This window comes from Gracilinanus agilis, chromosome 3, assembly GCF_016433145.1.
Source record: "Gracilinanus agilis isolate LMUSP501 chromosome 3, AgileGrace, whole genome shotgun sequence".
Lineage (NCBI taxonomy): Eukaryota > Metazoa > Chordata > Mammalia > Didelphimorphia > Didelphidae > Gracilinanus > Gracilinanus agilis.
Window position 1 is genome coordinate 486,599,874 of NC_058132.1, and position 21,774 is coordinate 486,621,647.

A 21,774-nucleotide genomic window follows, 5' to 3' on the forward strand; every position below is an offset into this window, starting at 1 on the left:
GAAAGAAAAAGAAAGAAAGAAAGAAAGAAAGAAAGAAAGAAAGAAAGAAAGAAAGAAAGAAAGAAAGAAAGAAAGAAAGAAACGGAGACATACAGAGAGACAAAAAAGAGAAAAAGAGACAGACAGATTCAGAGAGACACAGAGGAAAAGAGAGAAAGACAGACAAAAAAGAGAGAAACAGGGATAAAAAGAAAAACAGAAACAGGCAGAGATGCAGAGGGATGAAAAGAAACAGAGAAAGACAGAGACACACAGAGAGACAAAAAGAGAAACAGAAACAGAGAGGGATAGAGACACATAGACAAAAAGAGGGATAGAAACAGACACACAGAAAGAGACAAAAAGAGATACACAGAGATAGACAAAGACAGAAACAGAGACCAAGACAAAGAGAGACAGAGAAACACAGAGACACAGAGAAAAAAAAAGACAGAAACAGAGAGAGACAAAGAGACAAAGATAGACACATATAGAGACAGAAAAAGCAAACCTTCGTGTGGACAGACAGGATGTTACATATAGAATATTCCCTTTTTATGTCCTGTGCTTCTTCACTAGGATAATTTGACCTCTTTGATAGAATCTTCTGTGACTCTCTCCCCTGTCCCTGGCTCTGACCGGTAACAGACTACTTCTTGGTGAAAAGGGATAGCTTGGGGCAGTTATGCCCAATATAGAGAGATCCTCTGCCCCACTCTAAGGGCATAGATTTGGTTCATAGAATGTCAGACTAGGTTTGGCCCTTCACAATATATAGTTAAAATCTCCAGGAAGGCCAGAAGACATAAAAGTGTCTCCTTTTGACTTGGTTAACAAAGCTAAACCTAAAACTCATGGCTCTTGACCCCCCCCAGACGAGAATGCATTTTGGGGGTACCTCTCAGCTCTCAGTTGAGAGGGGATGGGAAGACAGAGAATACCCCCCATTCCAAATCCACTGATGCTTCTCCCTTCCCTATTGCCCCTCTTCCTCTTGACTACATCAGTGTGGTTTCAATGTTTAAAGTCTCCGGTGTGCCTAAATATTGGGTTTGGCTATGATTCAATTAGGTTTCATGAATGAATGAATTTTAATTTTTTTATATGCTGGAGTTCTGGCCTTCTGAATTTGATGTGCAAATTTATGCAAGCAAAATGCAAATATTGGTCCCTGCAGGACTTGAAGGGGAGGAAATCTTATCCTAGGAATGAAATAGAAAAGAACAAGGAATTTTAAATAATTATAGCACTTTACCACTATAAAAGAATTCAGTGTGGAGAACTCAATTAGACTAAAGAATGCTAAATTTCCCAATCTGCTCTCCTGCCACACTGACTTTTGCCTCAGAAATCTGGGCTTAGTGTGGTCGAAAGGGATGGGACAGCCATGATTTGCTAGTGTCGTGCTCAGAAAATGTAAAGTCGTCATTACTGGCATACTGTGTTTTGAAAAGGAAATCTAGCCTATAATTCCTAAATTCCATTGTACTAATTTAATAATGGAACAAAACTGAAGAAAAGCTGTCTGCTACTAGGCGGACAGGGAGAGTGAAGTCTCAGCTCTAGATTTTTCCTCCCTTTGATCTTATAGCCAGCTTTCAAAAAGAGAGAACAGGATGTTCAATTACCTAGAAATCTCCCTAGGAGGGCAGGCAATAGCAGCAGTCTACAAGGGGGAGAGAGAATAAAGCAGGAGTTGCTAGAGCTAGCACGGTCACCACTAGGGGGAGGCTTTGTAAAACAGAACTAGAAGGCTGGGTTGACTTGGCTAAGGGTGAGCTGGGAGTACTTACTCTTCGTTGGTATTGTTGCAGGTGTTGATATTATATCTGGCCAGCGGCCAGCCTCTGCAAGGAGGTAAATAAAACACAGAATTCGGAGAGTTTTCAATCCATTTTCCAATCATTCAGGGCCCTTGAGGTCTACTTTGTGCATTATCCAAGTCCTTGCCTTCCATTTTCTCCCCTACCTCTTGGATCCCATTTCTGCTTCCACTGTGCTCTGTGCCATTCTGACTGCTGTGTTCATTAGGGAGCTCATCAGAAAGCTACTTGAGGTTCACAGTGAACCAATATAACGGGCTGTTCAAAAAACAAATGTAATCGTCTCAGGCTACATTAAAGGGGAACAGAGCACCTAGAACAAAGGGTTCCACTGTACTCTAATTACCATGGTCAGAGCATATCTGAAGTATTGTTTTCAGTTTGGGGTGCCACCACTAAAGGGGGCATGAACCAACTGGAATTTGATTCAGTTTTAAAACTGTTTTAAAACCCCTATTGGGTGCTACGCTCTAAGGCAAATATGGAATAGCCTTCCCTCAATAAAGTAAGTAACAGTAACTTCAGTAGAGAGATTCAGAGAGTCCTAACAACTAAGAGAATCAGAGAAAGGCTTTGGGACAAGGTGGCTTTGAGATAGATATTTCAGGCACAGAGGTGGAAGCTTTGGGGAATAGCGAGTAGACCAGGTGGCTTAGGCTTCAGAGTGCATGAAGGGGAATAATATGAAATTAATCTAGAAAATAAAGTTGGAGTCAGATTGAGAAGGGCTCAAAATGCCAAGTAGAGTCCTTTATGTTTTATTCTAGAGGCAAAGATTACCCCTGAAGCTTCTGGAGGTAGGGTTGGGTGACAGAGAGTCACATCCATCCTTCAGGGTTCTCAGTTTGGTTGTTGGGTGGAGAATGAATTAGAGAAGGAGGGTATTAGAGGCGTGAGACCCAGGAACAATATTCTAAGTGAGAAGAGATAAGGACTTGAACAAGGGGAGTGGTTATATGAGTGGAGAAAAAGATGTAGATGGGCAGGGTTGTAATGGGAGAATCAATAAAACTTTGCAACTCTTTGGATATAAAAGATGAGGGAAAGAAGAGTGAAGGATGACTTTGACACTTTGAATTTGGATCACTCAGTGATGTCCTAGGAGGAAAGATGGAAGGTGGGAAGAAGGGTGGATTTCAGATAGAAGACAATTAATTTTGCCCTAGGCATTGAATTTAAGATGCCTATGGTATATCTGGTAGGAGATGACCAATATGTAGTTAGCAATGTAACAATGGAATTTAGGAGAGAAATAAAGGCTGAATAAAGACCTGAGAACCAACTACCTTGAATTTATTGAATCATGGGAGCTGATAAGATCCTTGAGAGTGAAGAGATGGATTAGAAGAGGGCCCAGGATTGATTCATGAGTCAAATTTATGAGCAAAAAACATAGAGGTGGGAAAGCATAAGATATGTAATGGGGCAGAAAGTAATCCATTTTGTCTGGAATGTAGAGTCAATATATGCAATGACTACAAGACAAAGTTGAGAAGGCAAGAGTGTCATATTGTAGAAGGACTTAGATAATCGACCAAAGTGTTTGATTTTTATTGGGTAGGCAATTAGGGAATCATTGAAGATTTTTGAGTAGAGGAGTAACCTGACCAAATACAGATTTGGTCACAGTAAAAAATTTGGGGAGTGGGGGCAGATATATGGAGAACAGATTGGAGAAGATAGAATATCCATATGCATGTAATTAGGGGCATCTTGTTTTCTCCCAGCAGAATGTAAGCTCTTTGAAAGAAGGGTTGTGTTGATGTTTTTCTTTTCTAAGGGCACATACCTGGTACCATACAGAGACAAACATGGAACAGCTCCTACCCTCAACACGAACATTTATCAAATTGAACAATGAGAGTGGAATCCAAAAGACCTGTTTGAATGCTACTTCAGAAGTCCAGGCAGAGGGTCTTGTGCTAGGATGATGGCAATGAGAAAAAAAGGAAGAAATAAAAGAGAGAGATTTTGGAGAGGTGAAACCAAGAGACTGGGAATCAAAGACAACCTCAAAGCTACTAAATTGGGAGACAGAGTCAGGGATGGTGTCATAGGCAGGAAGGAACAGTGAAGCCAAAAAGAAGAAGGGGAGCATAATTGTCCAATTTGGAACCCAGTGAGCTTGAGGTACCAGCAAAGACACCCCGTGGACAGTTGGTGATGTGGATTTGGAGGTCAGAAGAGAGGTCAGTACTGGAGAAGCAGCCTGGAGAGTCTTCTGCCAAGAGGCGATGGGTGAAACAGATTAAATTAACTTTCTGAGCAGCCATGTCACAGTGGCTCACACTGAGCTCATATCAATTAAAGCCCCTAAGTCTTTCCTGTAATTGAGTAGCTGATTTTTTTTTTTTTTTTTTTTTTTTGTAACTCCAAGGGCTAGACTTTACATTCGGGCCTATTAAGTTTCATCATATTAGTTCCAGCCCATCTTTGCGATCTGTGAAGATCTTTGTGACTCTTGATTCTATCGTCTGACATATTAGCTATCCCTCCCAGGCTTCCTACAGAGTGTTCCTGTGTGTTTACTACCACGTATGCATTCAGCTGTCATCGGTTTTTCCTCCACCCCCACCTCAGCAGCTTAAGAAAGTCAATTTGATCCTGCTTATTAAGCCTCTTGGCACAGCTAGCCAGCGTCCTGCCTGTCCCTGATCCCACCCAGAACACACACATTTGTGACTGAAGCTGTTGGCAGATGGACTAAGGCCTGACAGCCCAGCTCTCGCTATTTATGGCACTAGACAGGCCAGTAAGATATCCTTCTGGCTATTTCTGTCGCCCTCTCTGCCCAAGCAGCAACCAAGTTCTCCCTGGGCCATAGAGGGAGCTGCTGTTGCTCTTGGCTAGAATTCTGGTGGGGAGGAGGGGTCCAGGGGGAAGCTCAGCTGAGAGACCACGTCTCAGATTCGAGGGCTTGCTGGGTCATGACTGCTTCTGCTTGTTCTGAGGGTGCAAGGCTTGCTCTGATTAGGTAAAGAATTCCTGGAGGAATAATGAAGCTGATTCTCCCATTATCTAAAGGCATGTAAATTCAAGCCCAGGGAGCTCTGTGGTCCAGTGAGGTGTTGCACCATCACACCAAGCACCGTAATAATTAGCCACTGTTTACCCCATTTCCCCCACCTCACCCTACAGGTCCCAAAACGGAGCTTTCAAAACAGTAGGGCAAAGTGATCTCATCCATTCCTTAGCCAATATCTCATTTGGAAAATGAGGCAAAAGTCAAACAACCTCATGTGAGCTTCCAAGAAGTCTTTCCGATGCCAATTCAACTCCTTTGCATAGATCCAGACTGCAATCTCACCCCATATCCATGCCATTTGTGAAGATTGGCAGCACCTTCTTTCTACTGAGTCCCTCAAGACTTCTTTTTGCTTTCCTCCCCATCAAACAGAAACACATTTCAAAGTCCTGTTGAGTGTAAGGTCAGAGAGGGGACGGTTTGGTTCACCAGCTTTGCCTTATCTATGATCCTATTGCCCAAGGGGAGCCTCAGACCCCCAGCCCCAAAGCCTGTGAGAGGATGCCAAGATAAATACACTGACTGGCTTTTGAAGGTTCTCACCAGTGAAACAAATCGGAATGCCTAGTTGGGGGCTCCTAGGAAAATTACCCAGATCACCTTTCAGCCCACAGTTTGGCTTGAACAGAGAAATGGGAATTTGTCATCCAGATTTGCAACCCAGGAAAAATGCATGGCAAGGAAATCGTCTTTTGCTTGTCTAGAGGCTGTAGTGCTATTTTAAATATTTAAATGTAAGTCTTTTATCAAAGACTCTGGGATGGTGTATTTTGAACGATATCTTACTTTTCAACTATGCAGTTGACCCTGGGTAAGACCTTGAGGATTCAGCCAAAGGGCATCATTTCATTCTTCCAGAGAAATGGCCTGAGACAAGAATAAACCTGTCCTTGACACTTATCCAACGCATGTTTCTCCTGCTGAACTACTCTTTCTCCATCCCCCACCAAGTGACACAAAAGCATGCTAAAAACAAAACAAAACAAAAAACCACCTGCTGTGTTTTCTGGAATAATTGCAAAGGCTTGTAACTGGCCAGCAGTTGCCTAGGGGAAATATCTTCAGTAGAAGTCTACAAAAACTGAGAACTTCTTCCATGCAGAAAGGTCAGAGAAATATTCATGTCAGAGAGGCCAGGATTGCTCTGGGTCTGATCTTGGGCGCTAGCCTCTGCTTACACCTCCATCAAGAGATTGTACAGTGAGAAATGAAGCTGGCCTTTTTGTTTTGGACCTTCCTTTTAAGAATACCAGCCTCGCTGGTGAGGAGTAGAGTAAAAAGTATCCCAGGTGCTATCAGAATGGCTAATATCTCAGTCTGGCAGCCTAAACACTAGTGGCTGTGTTAAAGAACTCATGCCTGGATTATTTTAACAGTCTGATGGTGGATCTGCCTGCTTCAGGTTTTTCCCCATGGCTATGCAGCCTCCCTTCACCACTAAAGTGATTTTCCTAAAGAGTAGATCTGATCCAATTACCCTTCTACTTAATAAATTCCAGTGATTCCCTTTTGCCTCCAGGATTAAATGCAAAACGCTGTTTGACATTCAAATCCCATTGTAACCTGGCCTCCTTCTACCTTGGCAGTCTTTTTATACCTCACTCCTGATTCATGCTCTTTAAGGCTGTGACACAGGTTTCCTAGCTGTCCTGCAAACAAGACCCTCTATCTCTTGGCTTCAGCCATTCTTTCTGGCTCTTTCCCCATGCTTATAATGCTCTCCCTCCTTTTCTCCAATTATTGACCTTCCTGGCTTCTTTTAAGTCCCAACTAAAATTCAGTCTTTTATTATAAGCTTTCCTCAACCCTTCAATTCTAATGCCTTCCCTCAGTTAATTATTTACTGTGTATATTATATATAGTTTGCTTTGTATTGTCTTATTATTTGTTTGTCTCCCCCATTATGTTGTAAATATCTCAAAGGCAGGGATTGTCTTTTGCTTCTTTGTGTATCCTCAGCATTTAGCACAGTGCCTGGCACATGGCAGGCATTTAATAAGTGTTGATTGATTGATGGATTGATCTAATGAACCAAAAAAGAAAAAAAAATAGCCTGCTCTGAAATCTCCTCTTCCATTGTTTTTAGAAGGTGTCTTACCTTCTCTCTCTGTCTGACATCTCTTGGATGCCCAAGTTGGACTGGGTGTAGCTTTCTCGGCTAGATAACTCTTTGAGTTCTGCGCCTCGGAAACGCTCCAGAAAGGAATCTGGTCTTTGGTCTTGATGATGTATATGCCTTGAAGCCCATGCTCTAAGGGAAAGAATGAGTCGTGACAACCTGTATAGAAAGAAGAAAAGGGTGATGGGGTAAAAAAGAACATTCACAGATCTAAAGTCGGATCGACATCAGAGGTTGTTAAGTTCAACCCTTTCATTTCACAAATGAGAAACCTGAGATATGAGAAGGTTAATTTGTCCAAGGCCATAGAATTAGCAAGCATCTCTGGCAACATTTGAACCCAGATCATCTGGGCTTCAGAACCCTTCCCCCTCACTGTATTAAACTGTTTCCAAGGATTTAGAATATCTGGCTTCAATTCTAGACTCACAGGCCATGAGTGGGCAAGTGATGATTCTCAAAGCTACCTTTCCTGCCCCAAACTCTCTGCTGACTTCCAAGCTCACATCTCCTATTGCCTTTCAGACATCTCAAATTCAATGTGCAACAGACTTCCTAAATGTAATATGTCTGAAACAGAACCATGATCTTTCCTCCTAAACCCTGTCCCCCTGACTTCTACCTCTCCTATAACTGTAGAGGGCAACCATCAACCTCTCAAGTCCTTCAGGGATTCCTGGATTCTGCCTGGATTCCTTCCTATCTCTCACCCTCCATAGTCAATCTATTGCCAAGCCCTTCCAATTTCATCTTTGCGACATCTTTCCAAAAATCTTCCTTTCCTCTGAGGAGTCTTTTCATTTCTCTTGGTCCCAGTGTCTTCATCTGTAATTCAGGAGACATCACAAAGGGGGAAAGGGGTGAGGCAGGACCACATGATTAGAATTTGGGAGCAATGCCTCCAAAAATTTGGTGGTGGTGGTAGGAAGGTAGCAAGCCTTTATTAAACACCTGTGCTAAATGCTTTACAAATATGATCTCATTTGACCCTCACAACAACCCTGGGAGATGGGTGCTATTATTATCACCTCCCAGCTTATCATGGAGAAAACCAAGGCAGACTGAGCTAGGAAATATCAAATACCCAGTTCCTGGCTCCAGGTCCAACACCCTATCGATTGTACCACCAAGCCAATTCAGGGAAAATATCATTTTATGAAGGTGGTTTGCTTAGCAACCCCACTCTTCAACCCTGGTCAGCCAAAGGCAACACAAGCTGGAACATGAACATCAGTGGGCCAAGTGTGTCTTTTGCTCCAAGCCAAAGCTTTATAATATTGTTGTTATTCATCTATGTCCAACTTCTCATGGCCCCCTTAGCAGTTTTCTTGGAAAGATACAGGAGTGGTTTGCCATTTCCTTCTCCAGCTCATTTTAAAGATGGGGAAACTGAGGCAAGCAAGGTAAAGTGACCTGCATAGGGTCACACAGTGAATAAGCATCCAGGGTCAGATTTGAACTCAGGAAGATGAGTCTTCTTGACTTTAGACCCAGCTCTTTATCCACATCACCTAGCTGCCCTCCCTATGTGTGATAGCCTTATAATACAGTAGAATAAAGTAGAATAAAGTAGAGAATGCAAAGGAGAGTGAGTGTAATGTTTGTAAGAAATGTTTCTTCATTTTATTGGTTTAGGGTGGCAATCTCAGCCAACCCAATATAAGGGGCTTTTTATTCATCCTTTACTTGCTTTGCAGGCATATGGCCACTGACCAAGCAGTGGTACCCATGGTCTGAAGAGCCAGGCTTCAGCTAGAGGCACAATTAATCAAATGACAAATCAACTGGTTTTCCTTCTCACTCTCCTTTGGGAATGGAGAGCAAAGGCAGAACTCTATGAAAAAACAAACCAAACCAATACTTATAGCAGTGTTTGAGGATGTGAATTGAAAAGAGGAGAAAATCTTGAACAGATTTTAAAGAAATGTTTAGGGACAATTTTACAATTGACCCTCACTTTGATTCTGGTCAATACAGGATCCATTGGTCAAATTTTCAGCATTTAAATCTCAGAAAGTGATAAACACCAACAATCAGGGCTTGATTTTATCAACTGTCTAGACATAAGATAGTGAAGGAGAAAATTCCAATAATACAGATTCAAGTTAGAAAGGTGGCATGAGTAGTTGGTTTTTTTTCCCTAGTAAGCCAATTGTTAAACATTTAACAATCAGTACATCCATGACTACCCCTTCTTTGTCTTGTTAAGAGTATTCATGTCAGAGTTGTTGGCTGTTCTACTCACTTCCCAGTAGGGGGCTCTGGAGACCTCAGGGCTGAAGACACAATGGAACCAGGACAAGCTGGAGGGACACTGGGAAGAGTACAGTTATTCCTTCCACATTGGGGTGGCAGGGGGATGGGGGAGAGGTGATAAGGAAAACAACACCCTAATGATCTGGGAAATCCATATAAAAATTTGGGAGCATCCCTTCGTACCAGAGAAGACGTCTGAGTTTCTTCTTTTTCTTTTATGGAATATTTCCCGGTACCTTATTTTACATTTTGGCTTAAATATGCATTTCTGAGTTTCCAGACATTTTCTGGGCAGTCTACTAGCTGTTGCTTGTTATCTGCAGCTTCTGAAAAACTCCCCCAAAATTCCCACTTCATTTCTTATGCCGACTAGCAATATATTAAAACCGTGATGGAGAAAGTCACAAAATAGAAGAGACCTTTTTGTACTTGGTTCTAGCAGTGGCTGGTGCCAACTGCTCTGCCCACTCCAGACTTCTTTACTAACTAACTAGACAGAGGACCCACCAAGATTTGCAGTCTTGGCTTTATCTTTGATGTCTAACTCTTCTTTAACCCACAGAACCAATCTGATGCCAAGGCTTATCTCTCTTCCTCCATCATATCTGTGGTTCAGTTTCCTTCTCTACTCATACTTTGTCTTCCTTTTCTAATCCATTTCCAAAGAGCTGCTCAGGTGGTTTTCCTTTTTTCAATGCTACTCCAGTTTACTGACCATGTTACTCCTCTTTTTCAATGTTACTCCAGGTTACTGACCATATTTTTCCAGTTATTTCCAGATGGAAGTTAAGGTTTTTTTATTTTTATTTTTTATTTTTATATTTTAAGAATGTACTTTATACTCCAGTGGCTTCAGGTGCCTTTAGGATTAAATATAAGTTCCTCTATTTGATTTTCAAAGTCCTTCAAAATCTGGTTTTAGTTTACCTTTCCAAAATTATTATACATTAACCTTCTTTTGAAATTTTATAGTCCGAGTAAATTGGTAGTTTGGGTGTTTCTTGGACTCTATACTCAACCCTCATCTCCCCTCTCTGTTCCTTTGCATTAGCTGTGCCCCCACCCACGCTATACATTCTTTCCTTACCCTTGTCTTTTAGAATCTCTCAATGCTTAAAAAAAATTTTAAACCCTTACCTTTCATCTTAGAATCAATACCATGTATTGGATCCAAGACAGAAGACTGACAGGGGCTTCACAATGGGGGTTAGGTGACTTGCCCAAGGTCATATAACTAGGAAGTGTCTGAAGCCAGTTTTGAGCCCAGGATCTCCCTTCTCTAGCCCTGTCTTGTAATCCACTGAGCCACCTTGCTGCCCCTCTCATTGCTTTTTTTTTTTTTTTATTTTAAACCCTTAACTTCTGTGTTTTGACTTATAGGTGGAAGAGTGGTAAGGGTAGGCAATGGGGGTCAAGTGACTTGCCCAGGGTCACACAGCTGGGAAGTGTCTGAGGCCGGATTTGAACCTAGGACCTCCCGTCTCTAGGCTTGGCTCTCAATCCACTGAGCTACCCAGCTGCCCCTCTCATTGCTTTTTAAACTCTGCTCAAGTGCTACCTTCTTGGCATGCTCTTTCCTGCTCTCCCTCCCCTCCAATGACTACTGCTTTTCCACTTCAAAAATTTACCTTGCATTTATTTCATATAAATTTATTGATGTATACATTGTCTACTGTAACATGGAGATGGCAAGGTGGAATTCCTGCAAGATACAGGGTCCAGCCTCAACCCAGAATTTCAGGGGTGAACACTTCTCTCATAAAATGTCTCCCCCCTCAGCTTAACCAAAGGCTTGAATTGAGCTTTGACATGAGGAGGGTGTGGGAATCTCTCAATCCTGCTCCTTTGCCACCCTTCCTCCTACCCCTACTTCCCAGTCCTAGTTTTATTTCTTTTTTCTTTTTCTTATTTTTTAAGTCTTAAATCAGTAAAAAAAAGCTAAGGTCATGAAAAACCCCTTATGCACATAAGTTCCAAACACAAAAACCAAACTCTTGTCTTTTTCTAGAAAGACTCATCTGGGTTCCTGTGACCCAACAATAGGGCTCTTTCCCTGCTTCTTTATTCAGGAAGTCTAAAGTCCTATCTCTTGGACCAGGGGTCCCCATCATTCCTTTTTCAGACTCTTGTCTTTGACTTTTCTTGGGCTTTCTGCTCTATTGATACCTCCTGTGCAACAAGGACTATTTTGAAATTCTTTGAATTGATGGGGCACCTACATAGCCACACACGGTAGAGCTGGGATTAGAATTTATTTTTCCTAGTTCCTAGTCTAACATTCACTATGCCATACTACTCAGCTGGGTGATAGAGTTAAACACGGTGAGGCTCACGTGATTTTTAATAAGAGGTTCTCATTTTGAAGGAGTAAGAGAGAGAGAGGGGATAACCCAGTGCAATGGCCCCCATCATTCCCATGCCATCTTGGATATCAAAAATGACTAGTTGTGAATAATGGTCGAAGACACTACTTTTGGGAAAAGAAGCAGATTTCCAGTGAATACTGGCTATAGGGATTGCCCCTGTTCTCTGCTTTGACCCCAATCACACCCTTCTTTCTCATATATCAGTGATGGGATAGCCAGAGAACAATCTTGCCAGCAGCAAATTATGTAGCATATTTCTTGCCAATGGAACTTGCTTTATGTTTTGATTCTGCTTCTGTGTACCTTCAGGTGGCCAACCATCCAGTGATGTTGGGGAAAAGACCTGAGTCTTGGAATCTGAAGACTTATTATTCAAGTTCAGGCTCTGACACTTACTAGATGAGTGATAATGGCAAATCCCTCAATGCCTTTACAGTTTCTATTTCCACATCTAAAATTCCTGCACTGCCTACTTCACAGGGGGATTATGAGGTTCAAATGAGATAACGTCTGTAAAGAGCTTCATAAACTTTTAAGTGGAATGTTGTGAATGTAAGCTGTTATGGTTACTGATTTTGTAATTGTTGTTACTATTAAGTAGCTTAACAAACATTCTATTAAGAGGCACCATGGGCTTCATCATAGCAGATACAGAATGACCAGACTGGAGCGAATAGATTTTGTAAATTCTATCTGTTCTTTAACTTCACCCCAAACTACCATTGGGTTGGATTTGTGTTCGTTTCCAGTGGTGTAGTCCATGTCTAAGATGCCTGAACTGCCCTGAGGATTTCAGCAGCTCCCAAATACTGGCAGGAGTTGGAGTCTAGGGAGTTGAAGTGTTGATGAAATAGGATATTAGAGGAGCCATGAAATAGATAAATAAATTATATTTGTGGAAATAAAAAAAAAACAAAGCTCCTCATAAAATGTAAGCTCTCTGAGGACAGAGATTGTTCATTGTTATCTTGGTATTACCAGAGCCAGCACAGTGCCTGGCACATAGTAGATGCATAATAAATATTGGTTGACTTCCTGATTGATTTCTGGCCTTCAGTTCATATAATTGCCAAATTTTAATTAATTTCCAATATGAAATTGGGCCTTGGGAGCTTCCAACATAAATTACTTTTACTTTGAGTTTTCCATTCCTTGCACCAAAAATTAGCTTCTGATGCATCAAACCTAATGGAGTTGCTGCCTACTGGACCACCACCTACCATATTGGGAAATAATTCCCAATGGATGATAAGAGGCAAGAGAGTGCAGAGGAGTGCTGGCTTTAGAATCAGGTGAAATGAGTTCTATTTCTGGCTTTGCCACTTATTATTACTAATATAATTTTTAATTGAATTTTGGTTTATTTTTAAACCCTTAGCTTCCATCTTAGAATCAATACTGTGTGTTGGTTCCAAGGCAGAAGAGTGGTAAGGGCTAGGCAAAGAGGGTTAAGTGGTTTGCCCAGAGCCACACAGCTAGGAAGGGTCTGAGGACAGATTTGAACCCAAGACCTCACAGCTCTAGGTCTGACTCTCATTCCATTGAGCCACCTAACAGCTCCCTAATATGGTTCTTTTAGTAGACTGTACATTCCTTGAGGGCAGGAACTATCTAGATTTTTTTTGGGTATCATTTGTAATTGTCACATGATACAAAAGTGAGATAGTCCCAGCCTTCAAGGAGCAAACATTCTACTAAAAGAATCATATCCTTAATTATGGCTCAAGTGCTAGATCCTAGAGTTCTGGGTAACCTAATTCTGACTGTCCAGATCTATTCATTGACCAGGTCAGTAGCTCAACAGGAGTCTTGGGAAAAACCAAAATGACAGGTTTAAGTTGCCTTTTATCTACTTTGCTGGAGGTCCAATGCTATTTATTAGCAAGAAGAGTAGAGAATTCTTTATTATTCTATTGTAACTATGGAGTCCTAGGTACTCTCCTCATCTGAGAATAATCTTCTTGAAGACTCAAGTTCCTGAATTCAGATCTGGCCTCATAGACTTACTAGCTGTATGACCCTGAACAAGTCACTTAACTCTCTTTGCCTCATCTGTAAAATGAGCCGGAGAAGGAAATGGCAAACCACTCCAGTATCTCTACTAAGAAAATCCCAAATGAGATCCTAAAGAGCCACACAACTAACATAGTGAAGAGCAACACCTAAGTTGATAGACCTGTTGTTGGTAGAAGTAAGGGAAAATGGTGACAGGCACTAAATTGACCTACTGAAAGGTATGCAGCTTTTCAGATAAAACAATTTGAAGAATGGAGAATCCCAGAACCAGCCCAGCCTATACAAATACCAGGTTATTTTAAAAGGTTTCTAAATTTGATATTTCATGACTTCGTCCACCGGAGGGTAGTGACTTCTCTTGTTGGTATCATCTCCTCCTTAAACTCTGGTGGGCAACATTGACTGGTCTGAGCCATCTTCTAGCGGCCACAACATCTCCAGCTGTTAAGGAACAGGCGATTTCAGTCAAATCACTTGTCAGTTATGGAGGTACCATCCATCCATCGGAGTGGAGCATAGCCTTCCAGCATCATTAACACTGACCACAAAAGCCTAGAGAATCTTTAGACCATCTTGCAGGTTAATCCACACCAGATTTGCTGGGGATGCTCTGGTAGTATATCTGGCTTTTTTTTTTATCCTTTCTAAGACACTGGATCCTGCAGACACATGGTCAAAAAAGTCTGGGTTTTCATGCCTAACAGGTCATTGTCTAGAGACTATGGATTTTGTAGACATTAAATGTTAGTTAATTTTACTAATTGAGCAACAGCAGCTAAAACTTACCTCTACGGAGCCCACAGATGAAGCTATCCATCCTCAGAGAGATAGGATGCCTACTCTGGAATGAATGTTAGTATCTAGTAACCTGTGATTTCACTGGCATAAGGAATTCCTAGTGAGGAAAGTGCTTCTATCCACACAGGTCAGCACCTGTGCTACAATTTATAGACCTAGAGAGTTGTCTGGGGCATTAAAAAGGAAAATGACTTACCCAGAGTCACACCAGTAATATGTGTCAGAGGTGAGACTTGAACCTAGATCTTCCTAGGTCTAAGACCATCTTCTCTATCCAATGCCTCTCTTGAAATAGTATACTTTTTTTAAACCCTTACCTTCCGTCTTGGAGTCAATACTGTGTATTGGCTCCAAGGTAGAAGAGTGGGAAGGGTAGGCAATGAGGGTTAAGTGACTTGCCCAGGGTCACACAGCTAGGAAGTATCTAAGGCCAAGTACTATCTTGTTTTTAAACCCTTATCTTTTGTCTTGGAGTCAATACTGTGCATTGGCTCCAAGGTAGAAGAGTGGGAAGGGTAGGCAATGGGGGTTAAGTGACTTGCCCAGGGTCACATAGCTAGGAAGTGTCTGAGGCCAGATATGAACCTAGGACCTCCCATCTCTAGGCCTGGCTCTCAATCCACTGAGCCACCCAGCTGTCCCCAATAGTATACATTTATTATCAACAAGAACAATAATGAACAACAAAGTACTTGATAGATTTATAATGCTTTCATGGGGGTAGAGGGTGGGGAGAGGTTTTTTTTAGTTAATTTTTTTAGTTAATTTTTCTAGTTGATGGTTTTTACAAAGTTATTGGTCTTGTAGTTATGGCTTCTAAACCCTCCCAAAAGGCCTGTCTTTATTTTAGACAGCTTAGCCATCCATTCTCTGGCCAATTAATTTTGTCCCCTATTTTCCTCCTTCGAGGCTCCATTGTTACTTACCCATTGGTGATCTATACCAAATCTGATTTTTATTACTAACAAGGGAATGAATTCTGTTCCAATCAGGCTTACTGACTATAATTGCTTCCAAGGCCAAGCTGTTACTCTAAAGAAGTCCCTTTCTATTACAGAAATTCAGCTTAGACCTTTCAGAAGTTTGGAACATTTGGGCCAAGTTAAAATCAGTCCCAGGTAGAATTCTAACTCCTCGCCCTTCCCTACCACCCTTTTTTTCCCATGTTGCCCTTTGTTCATGTCCTCTTCACAGGGTAAGCAAGGTCGTTCCCTCTGTTACCTGGCTGGCCCCTGGCTTGTGAAGGAACTTCGCTGGGATTCAGACAGGTTTCTGGTCTCCATGGTGATCACTCTCTGCAGCTCAGATGATGAGTCCTCACATGGGGAATGAGCCCTATGAAATCAAATGTGTAGCAAGCTGATTGGATTACAAGCTCATCATCCCCTGGAGTGTAGTCAGGAATAGGGTGACCAGGACCCAGCTAGCTCCTCGAGGAACAGCGCGGCCGGGAATCCTGGACACGGGAAGCCCACTGCACCAGTTTCACACTTAAGTCAAACCCTTCTTTTCTGAAACCAGGCATTCATGCCGTTTAGTGGCTGGCCCACCAGGATTCCAGTGAGAGGCAGCATTGCTCAAACGCTGAGGGTTCAAGTGAGACAGATTTCTGATGAGAAACTCTAGAAATAAATTTTATTTGTGTGCCTCACCCTAGAAATATACTTAGCCTTGACCTGGAAAATGATGGAAATACTTTAATGTTTAATCATGTCATGGTTTAATGTTTTGTTTTTCTCCTGTAGTCCTTATGGTTACCTACATAGCCCATTATAATAGCTTCCTACTAGATATTCCTGTTTCACTCTGTCCCATTCATCCCATACACTTGATAGTAGAGGGACTCAATATCATGCCATAGGAAAATCAGTCGAGGGGACCAGAGATGTATAGTCGGGAGAAGACAAGAGGAACATTGTAACTCCCTCCAAGTACCTGGTGGGCTGTCATCCCAGTTGGTGAAGTGGATAGAGCCCTGAGCCTAGGGTCAGGAAGACTCATCTTTCTGAGTTCAAATCTGGTCTCAGACATTTACTAGCTGCGTGACCCTGGCGAAGTCACCTAACCCTGTTTGTCCCATCTGTAAAATGACCTGGAGAAGAAAATGGCAAACCACTTCTAGTTTCTTTGCTAAGAAACCCCCAAATGGGGTCATAGAGAATCAGAAATGACTACACAATGACTCAACAACAACAAAAGTAAGCTGGAGAAGGAAATGGCAAATCACCAAAGCATCTTTGCCCCCAAAAAACCCAAATGAGGTTCCAGAGAGTTAGACCTGACTGAAAGGGCTGATCAGCAACAACAACTTGCATCTCTAATTGTCTGCCATATGTTTTCTGCCTTGATCTCCCAAATAGTATTTATTACCTCCCCATAAAACTTTTTTAAACTTTCCCATGTCCGGGAAGGGTACTACCATCTTTCCAATTAACTAGGTTTCCAGGCTCAGATTCACACACTGACCTATCTTGGAAGTACTTTATGCCTACTATTCCTTGGCTGGATATTTCCTTTCCTCCCATCATCCTCTGCTTTGTATTATAATTATCTGAGTATGAAGAGTATCACTCCGCTCTCCCTTGGATTATAATGACCTGTGGTATACAACCTATTCCCTCCCCATCTCCTAGAATATAACCTACTTGGCGTCAGCGCCTATGTCATTGTTTATCTCTGTGTCGTGTAACATTCATGATTCTGAGAGGGGTTAAAAGCTGCATCACAGAATTCTGTGCACTATGGAATTCTGTGATGCAGCTTTAACCCCTCTCAGGATCATGAATGCTACAGTTCCCAAGGTGTAGATTCTTGCTGTTTTTAGAGGAACTGAATTGAGCTTACAGTCCCCTCTGTAGGGAGCTTTGTGCATCTTCTTGGGGGATGCAGATGTCAGTTCATGTTTCTTCTGTAAAAGAAGCTATTTGTTTCAGTTTCATGACAGAAGGATTTGTCTTCATTTGCCTCTTCTTATTCCTCACACTTCAGCCCGCATACAAACAGAGGCATGCCAAGTCAGTGTGGTCTGGGCTATTTGGGACACTGTATTCACAGCCTGAAAAAATCAGGCTGTAATTCTAGACCTCTGAGGGACTCTTAAATTCCTAGCAATGCAGAGATGGAGGACATGCAGCCTCAACTCTTCCCTCTCTCTCATCCCTGTACCTAACCTGTGACTAAAGCCTGACAATTCTACCTTTGCAATATCACATATAAACCCCTTCTCTCCCCTGATGCTGCCACCATCCTGGTACAGGACATTAATCACTTCATAATCAGACGATTGCAACAGCTTGGTTGTGGGTCTGCCAGTCCAAGCCTATCCCCCATTTATTCCATCTTCCACTCAACTACCAAAAAGGATCTTTCAAAAGTGTATGTCTGATGCTATTAACCACCATCCAATCAACTCGAGTGGCTCTCTGTTACTTCCAGGAGCCAATATAGTCTTCAGTTTGACTATTAAAGTCCTTCATCACCTGACTTCCTATCTTTCTGTTCATTTTGCATTGTACTCCTTTCTACGTCAAGTCAAGACAACTAGAATTTATGATGTGTGAGGTTCTGTGCTAAACACAGTCGAATACAAAGGAAGGTAAAAACTCAGCAAAACAAACAGAAACTCGGTCCCTGATCTCAAGGAGCTTGAAAGCATTTAATGATAAAGACAGAATACAAATAACTAAGTAAAAACAAGATATACCCATGGTAAATTGGAGATAATCTTGAGGGAAGGCACTAAGATTTCAGACTGGAAAAGGCTGCTGGTAGAAGATAGGATTTTAGCTGGGATTTGAAAGAAGGTAGGGAAGCCAGGAGTCAGAGATGAGGATGGGGAGAATTCTAATCAGGGGTCATCTAGAAAAGATACCCAGAGTTGGGATATAAATAATATTATGTGCAAGAAGCAGCAAGGAAGCCAGTGTTCCTGGATCAAAGAGTAAGTGTGGTAAAAAGGGTGTAAGAAGATTGAAAGGTAAGGGATCAGGTTATTGAGGACTTTCAAAATCAAAGGATTTTATATTCAATCTTGAAGATAACAGGGAGGCACTCGAGTTCAATGGAGTTTTCAATAATTGGTTTCTGACATTTTTTGATCCATGTTGTCTCCATCCCTCCCACTATTCCCCTTTCCCCACAAGTATTATGATATGCATTTGTTGTTATACATATTTCTATGCTTATGTTATGAAAGAAGACTCATATGACTTTCACTAGAGAAAACTTCACAGAGGAAATAGAATGCAGAATGCCATGCTTCCATCTGCTTCCAGACTTCTGGATAGTCTTTTTCATCATGAGTCCCTTGGAGCTGTCCTGGATCCTTGTACTGCTGATAATTGTTAAGTCATTCACAGTTGATTATCATATTTCATTGTTGTTACTGTGTACGATATTCTCCTGGTTCTGCTCACTTCATTTTGCATCATTTCACACGTCTTTCCAGATTGTGTGTGTGTGTGTGTGTGTGTGTGTGTGATCATCTTGTTGTCATTTTTTATAGTGCAACAGTATTCTGTTACAATAAGTCTGAGATCATAATTGCTACTCCAGCTTTTTTAACTTTGGCTGAAGAACAGTAGATTCTGTTCCAGCCCTTTACCTTTACTACATGTGTGTCTCCCTGCTTTAAATGTGTTTCTTGTAGACAACATATTGTGGGATTCTGGCCTTTAATCTACTCTGCTGTCCTGTGGGTAAGTTCATCCCATTTACATTCACAGTTCTGATTACTAACTGTATTGTTTTCCATCTAATTTTTCCAGCTTCTTCTCCTTGCAATCTTTTCGTTTTCACAAATATTTTTCATTCTGACTACTGCCTCTCTGAGATCACCTTCCTTTTTTATCCACCCCCTTCAACTCTGCCCCATTTTCTCATTCCCCTCCCCTTCTTACTTCCCTTTAGGGTAAGATGGATTTCTATAGCTGAGTGCAGATGTTATTTTTGCTTTTTGCCCATTTTGAGGAAAGTAAGGCATTATCCACAACTCCCCCCACCCCATCTTCCACTCCACTGTATTGATTCTTATGTGCCTCATGTGAGATAATTTAATCTCAAATTTAATCTCAAATTTTCTAGTGTATTCTTCTTTTTAATCCCTTGATTTTGCTTTATTTTGTTTTGCATATTACACCACAATATGCAACTTACTCCCTACTCTCTATGTAAACTCCTATTCACTGCCCAAGAATGATCAAGTTCCTAAGTATTTTCTATACCATGATTATCCCAAGTAAGTTATTGTACTTTAGGTACTTAAGATATCCTAGATCTCTTAGTTATCTTATATCTTATATCTTGGTTATCACTTCATGTAGTCATTCAATCAGTTTAACCCTACTGTTTCCTTTGACTACCTTAAGTACCTAAATTAAATTAAGTAGCTCTTGCATCATAGATAAGTATTCTAGTTAGCACATTCCCAAGTAGGAATGTGATCAGTTTAAACCCATTGATTCCCTTGAGTTTTTTTCTTTCCTTTTTATCTTTTTATGCTTCTCTTGAGTGTGAAATTTGATCATCAGCTTTTCTTTCTGGTTCTGATTGTTTCACCAGAAAAGTCTAGAAGTCTTCTATTTCATCAAGTGTGTATTTATTCCCCTGAAGTATTATGCTTAGTTTCATTGGGTAGATGATTTCTTGATTATAGTCCTAATTTTTTTCTGGCCACTTGCAGTATTTTTTCCTTTACCTGGAAATTCTGGAATTTAGCTAGTATAATCCTGGCACTGTAAATTTGGGATCTCTTTCAGCAAATAATTGGTGAATTCATTCAATTTCTATTTTCCCTTCCTGCTCTAGAACATCAGGATTGTTCTCCCTGATAATTTCATGCAATATGTTGTCAAAGATGTTTTTTGATCATGGTTTTCAAGCAGTCCAGTATTTTCCAGGTCTGTTGCTTTTCCAGTAAGAAATTTCAGATTTTTTTCTACTTTTTCATTCTTTTGAATTTGTTTTATTATTTCCTGCTGTCCAATGGAATCATTAGCTTCCATTTATCCATTTATTAGGGAGCCATTTTCTTCCTTGAGGCTTTATGCTTCCTTTTTAGAGAGGTCTCCCCCCACCCCCATTTGAGGTTTCATATTTTAGTTTTTAGGAATCTGTTTTCTTCTGTGAGTTTTTGCTCTAAGTTTTTTCTATTTCTCTAAGTTCTGCTCTAAGACTTTTTCTAGTTTTTCTTTTCCTTTCTAATTTTTCTTCTAAGTTTCTTATTATTTACTTTTTTTTGCCTTCTGGATCTCTTCCATGAGTTCATTTTAGACCTGACATCCTTTCACATTTGCCTTTGAAGGTTAACACATTTTCTTTTTTGACATTGCTGTCCTCTTTTGAGCTTGCATTTTTGTCTTCCCCTTTGCTGAAATAGCTTTCCAGGATTGGGCCATTTCTTTTTCTTTTACTCATTTTGGAGGACTTTTTTCGTGAAATTGCCTTCATGTTGAGGCTCAGCTCTACTTCTGGTGTGGAGGGAGTAATGTCCCTGGGTTCCCCCAGGTGTGCTTGAACCTGGTCATTCCTTAAGCTCCTCAGCATGTACAATTACTGTGCCCTTCCTCATACTACTGATTCTACTGCTCTCATCTCTTACCCCAATGCTTGGACCAGGCCATTTCTCACACTGCCAATTCCACTGGTCTTACCCCAGCAATATAAGCTCTTCCTGCTGCCCTTCTATGTTTTCTTTGACTGAAAAACCTGCTTTTTTCTGTCTTCATTGGTTCTGTCACTCCAAGATCTGTTTTGAGATTTTGTTGTTGTTGTTGTTTGGAGGAAACCTAGACCTTAAAAATATCAATTTGACAGCTGAGCAGGGGATAGATTGGGATGGGAGAGAGATGAAAAAGAGACCAATCAGAAGACTACTGCAGTAGTTCAGGTGTGAGGTGATATGGATCTGCATCAGGATGGTAGCAATGTCAGAAGAGAGAAAGGGGTATATACAAGGAATATTACTAAGGTAGAAATAGCAGAACTTCATAACTGATTGATTATGGAGGGGACAGGGAGAGAGAGTGGAGAGTTGAAGATAACATCTAGGTTCCAAGACTGGGTGATGGAGGATGAGGGCATTTTTGACAATAATAGGGAAATTTAAAGAAAGAAAAGTTTCAAGAGGAAAGATAATACGTTCATTTTGGAACAGGTTGAATTTAAGATGTCTAATTGTACATCTAATTTGAGATGTCCAATAGGCAGTTGGATATAGGAAACTGGAGGTTAGAAGAGACTGGACAAGTAGATCTGAGAGTCATCTGCATAGAAATAGGTATTGAAGTGAAATATTATGAAAGGAGAAGAGAAGAGGAGAAGAGAAGAGGAGAAGAGAGGAGAGAAGAGGAGAGGAGAGGAGAGGAGAGGAGAGGAGAGGAGAGGAGAGGAGAG

At 41.2% G+C, this 21,774-nt stretch overlaps 1 protein-coding gene across 1 annotated transcript in view; it reads right to left on the reverse strand.

Moving 5' to 3' along the window:
• Positions 1-21,774, reverse strand: part of LOC123241738 — an 80,812-nt gene that overhangs the window by 23,270 nt on the left and 35,768 nt on the right. Inside the window, 3 exon segments of the mRNA XM_044669293.1 lie at positions 1,773-1,826; positions 6,926-7,105; positions 15,604-15,717. Coding sequence (XP_044525228.1) covers positions 1,773-1,826; positions 6,926-7,105; positions 15,604-15,717 — 348 coding nt within the window.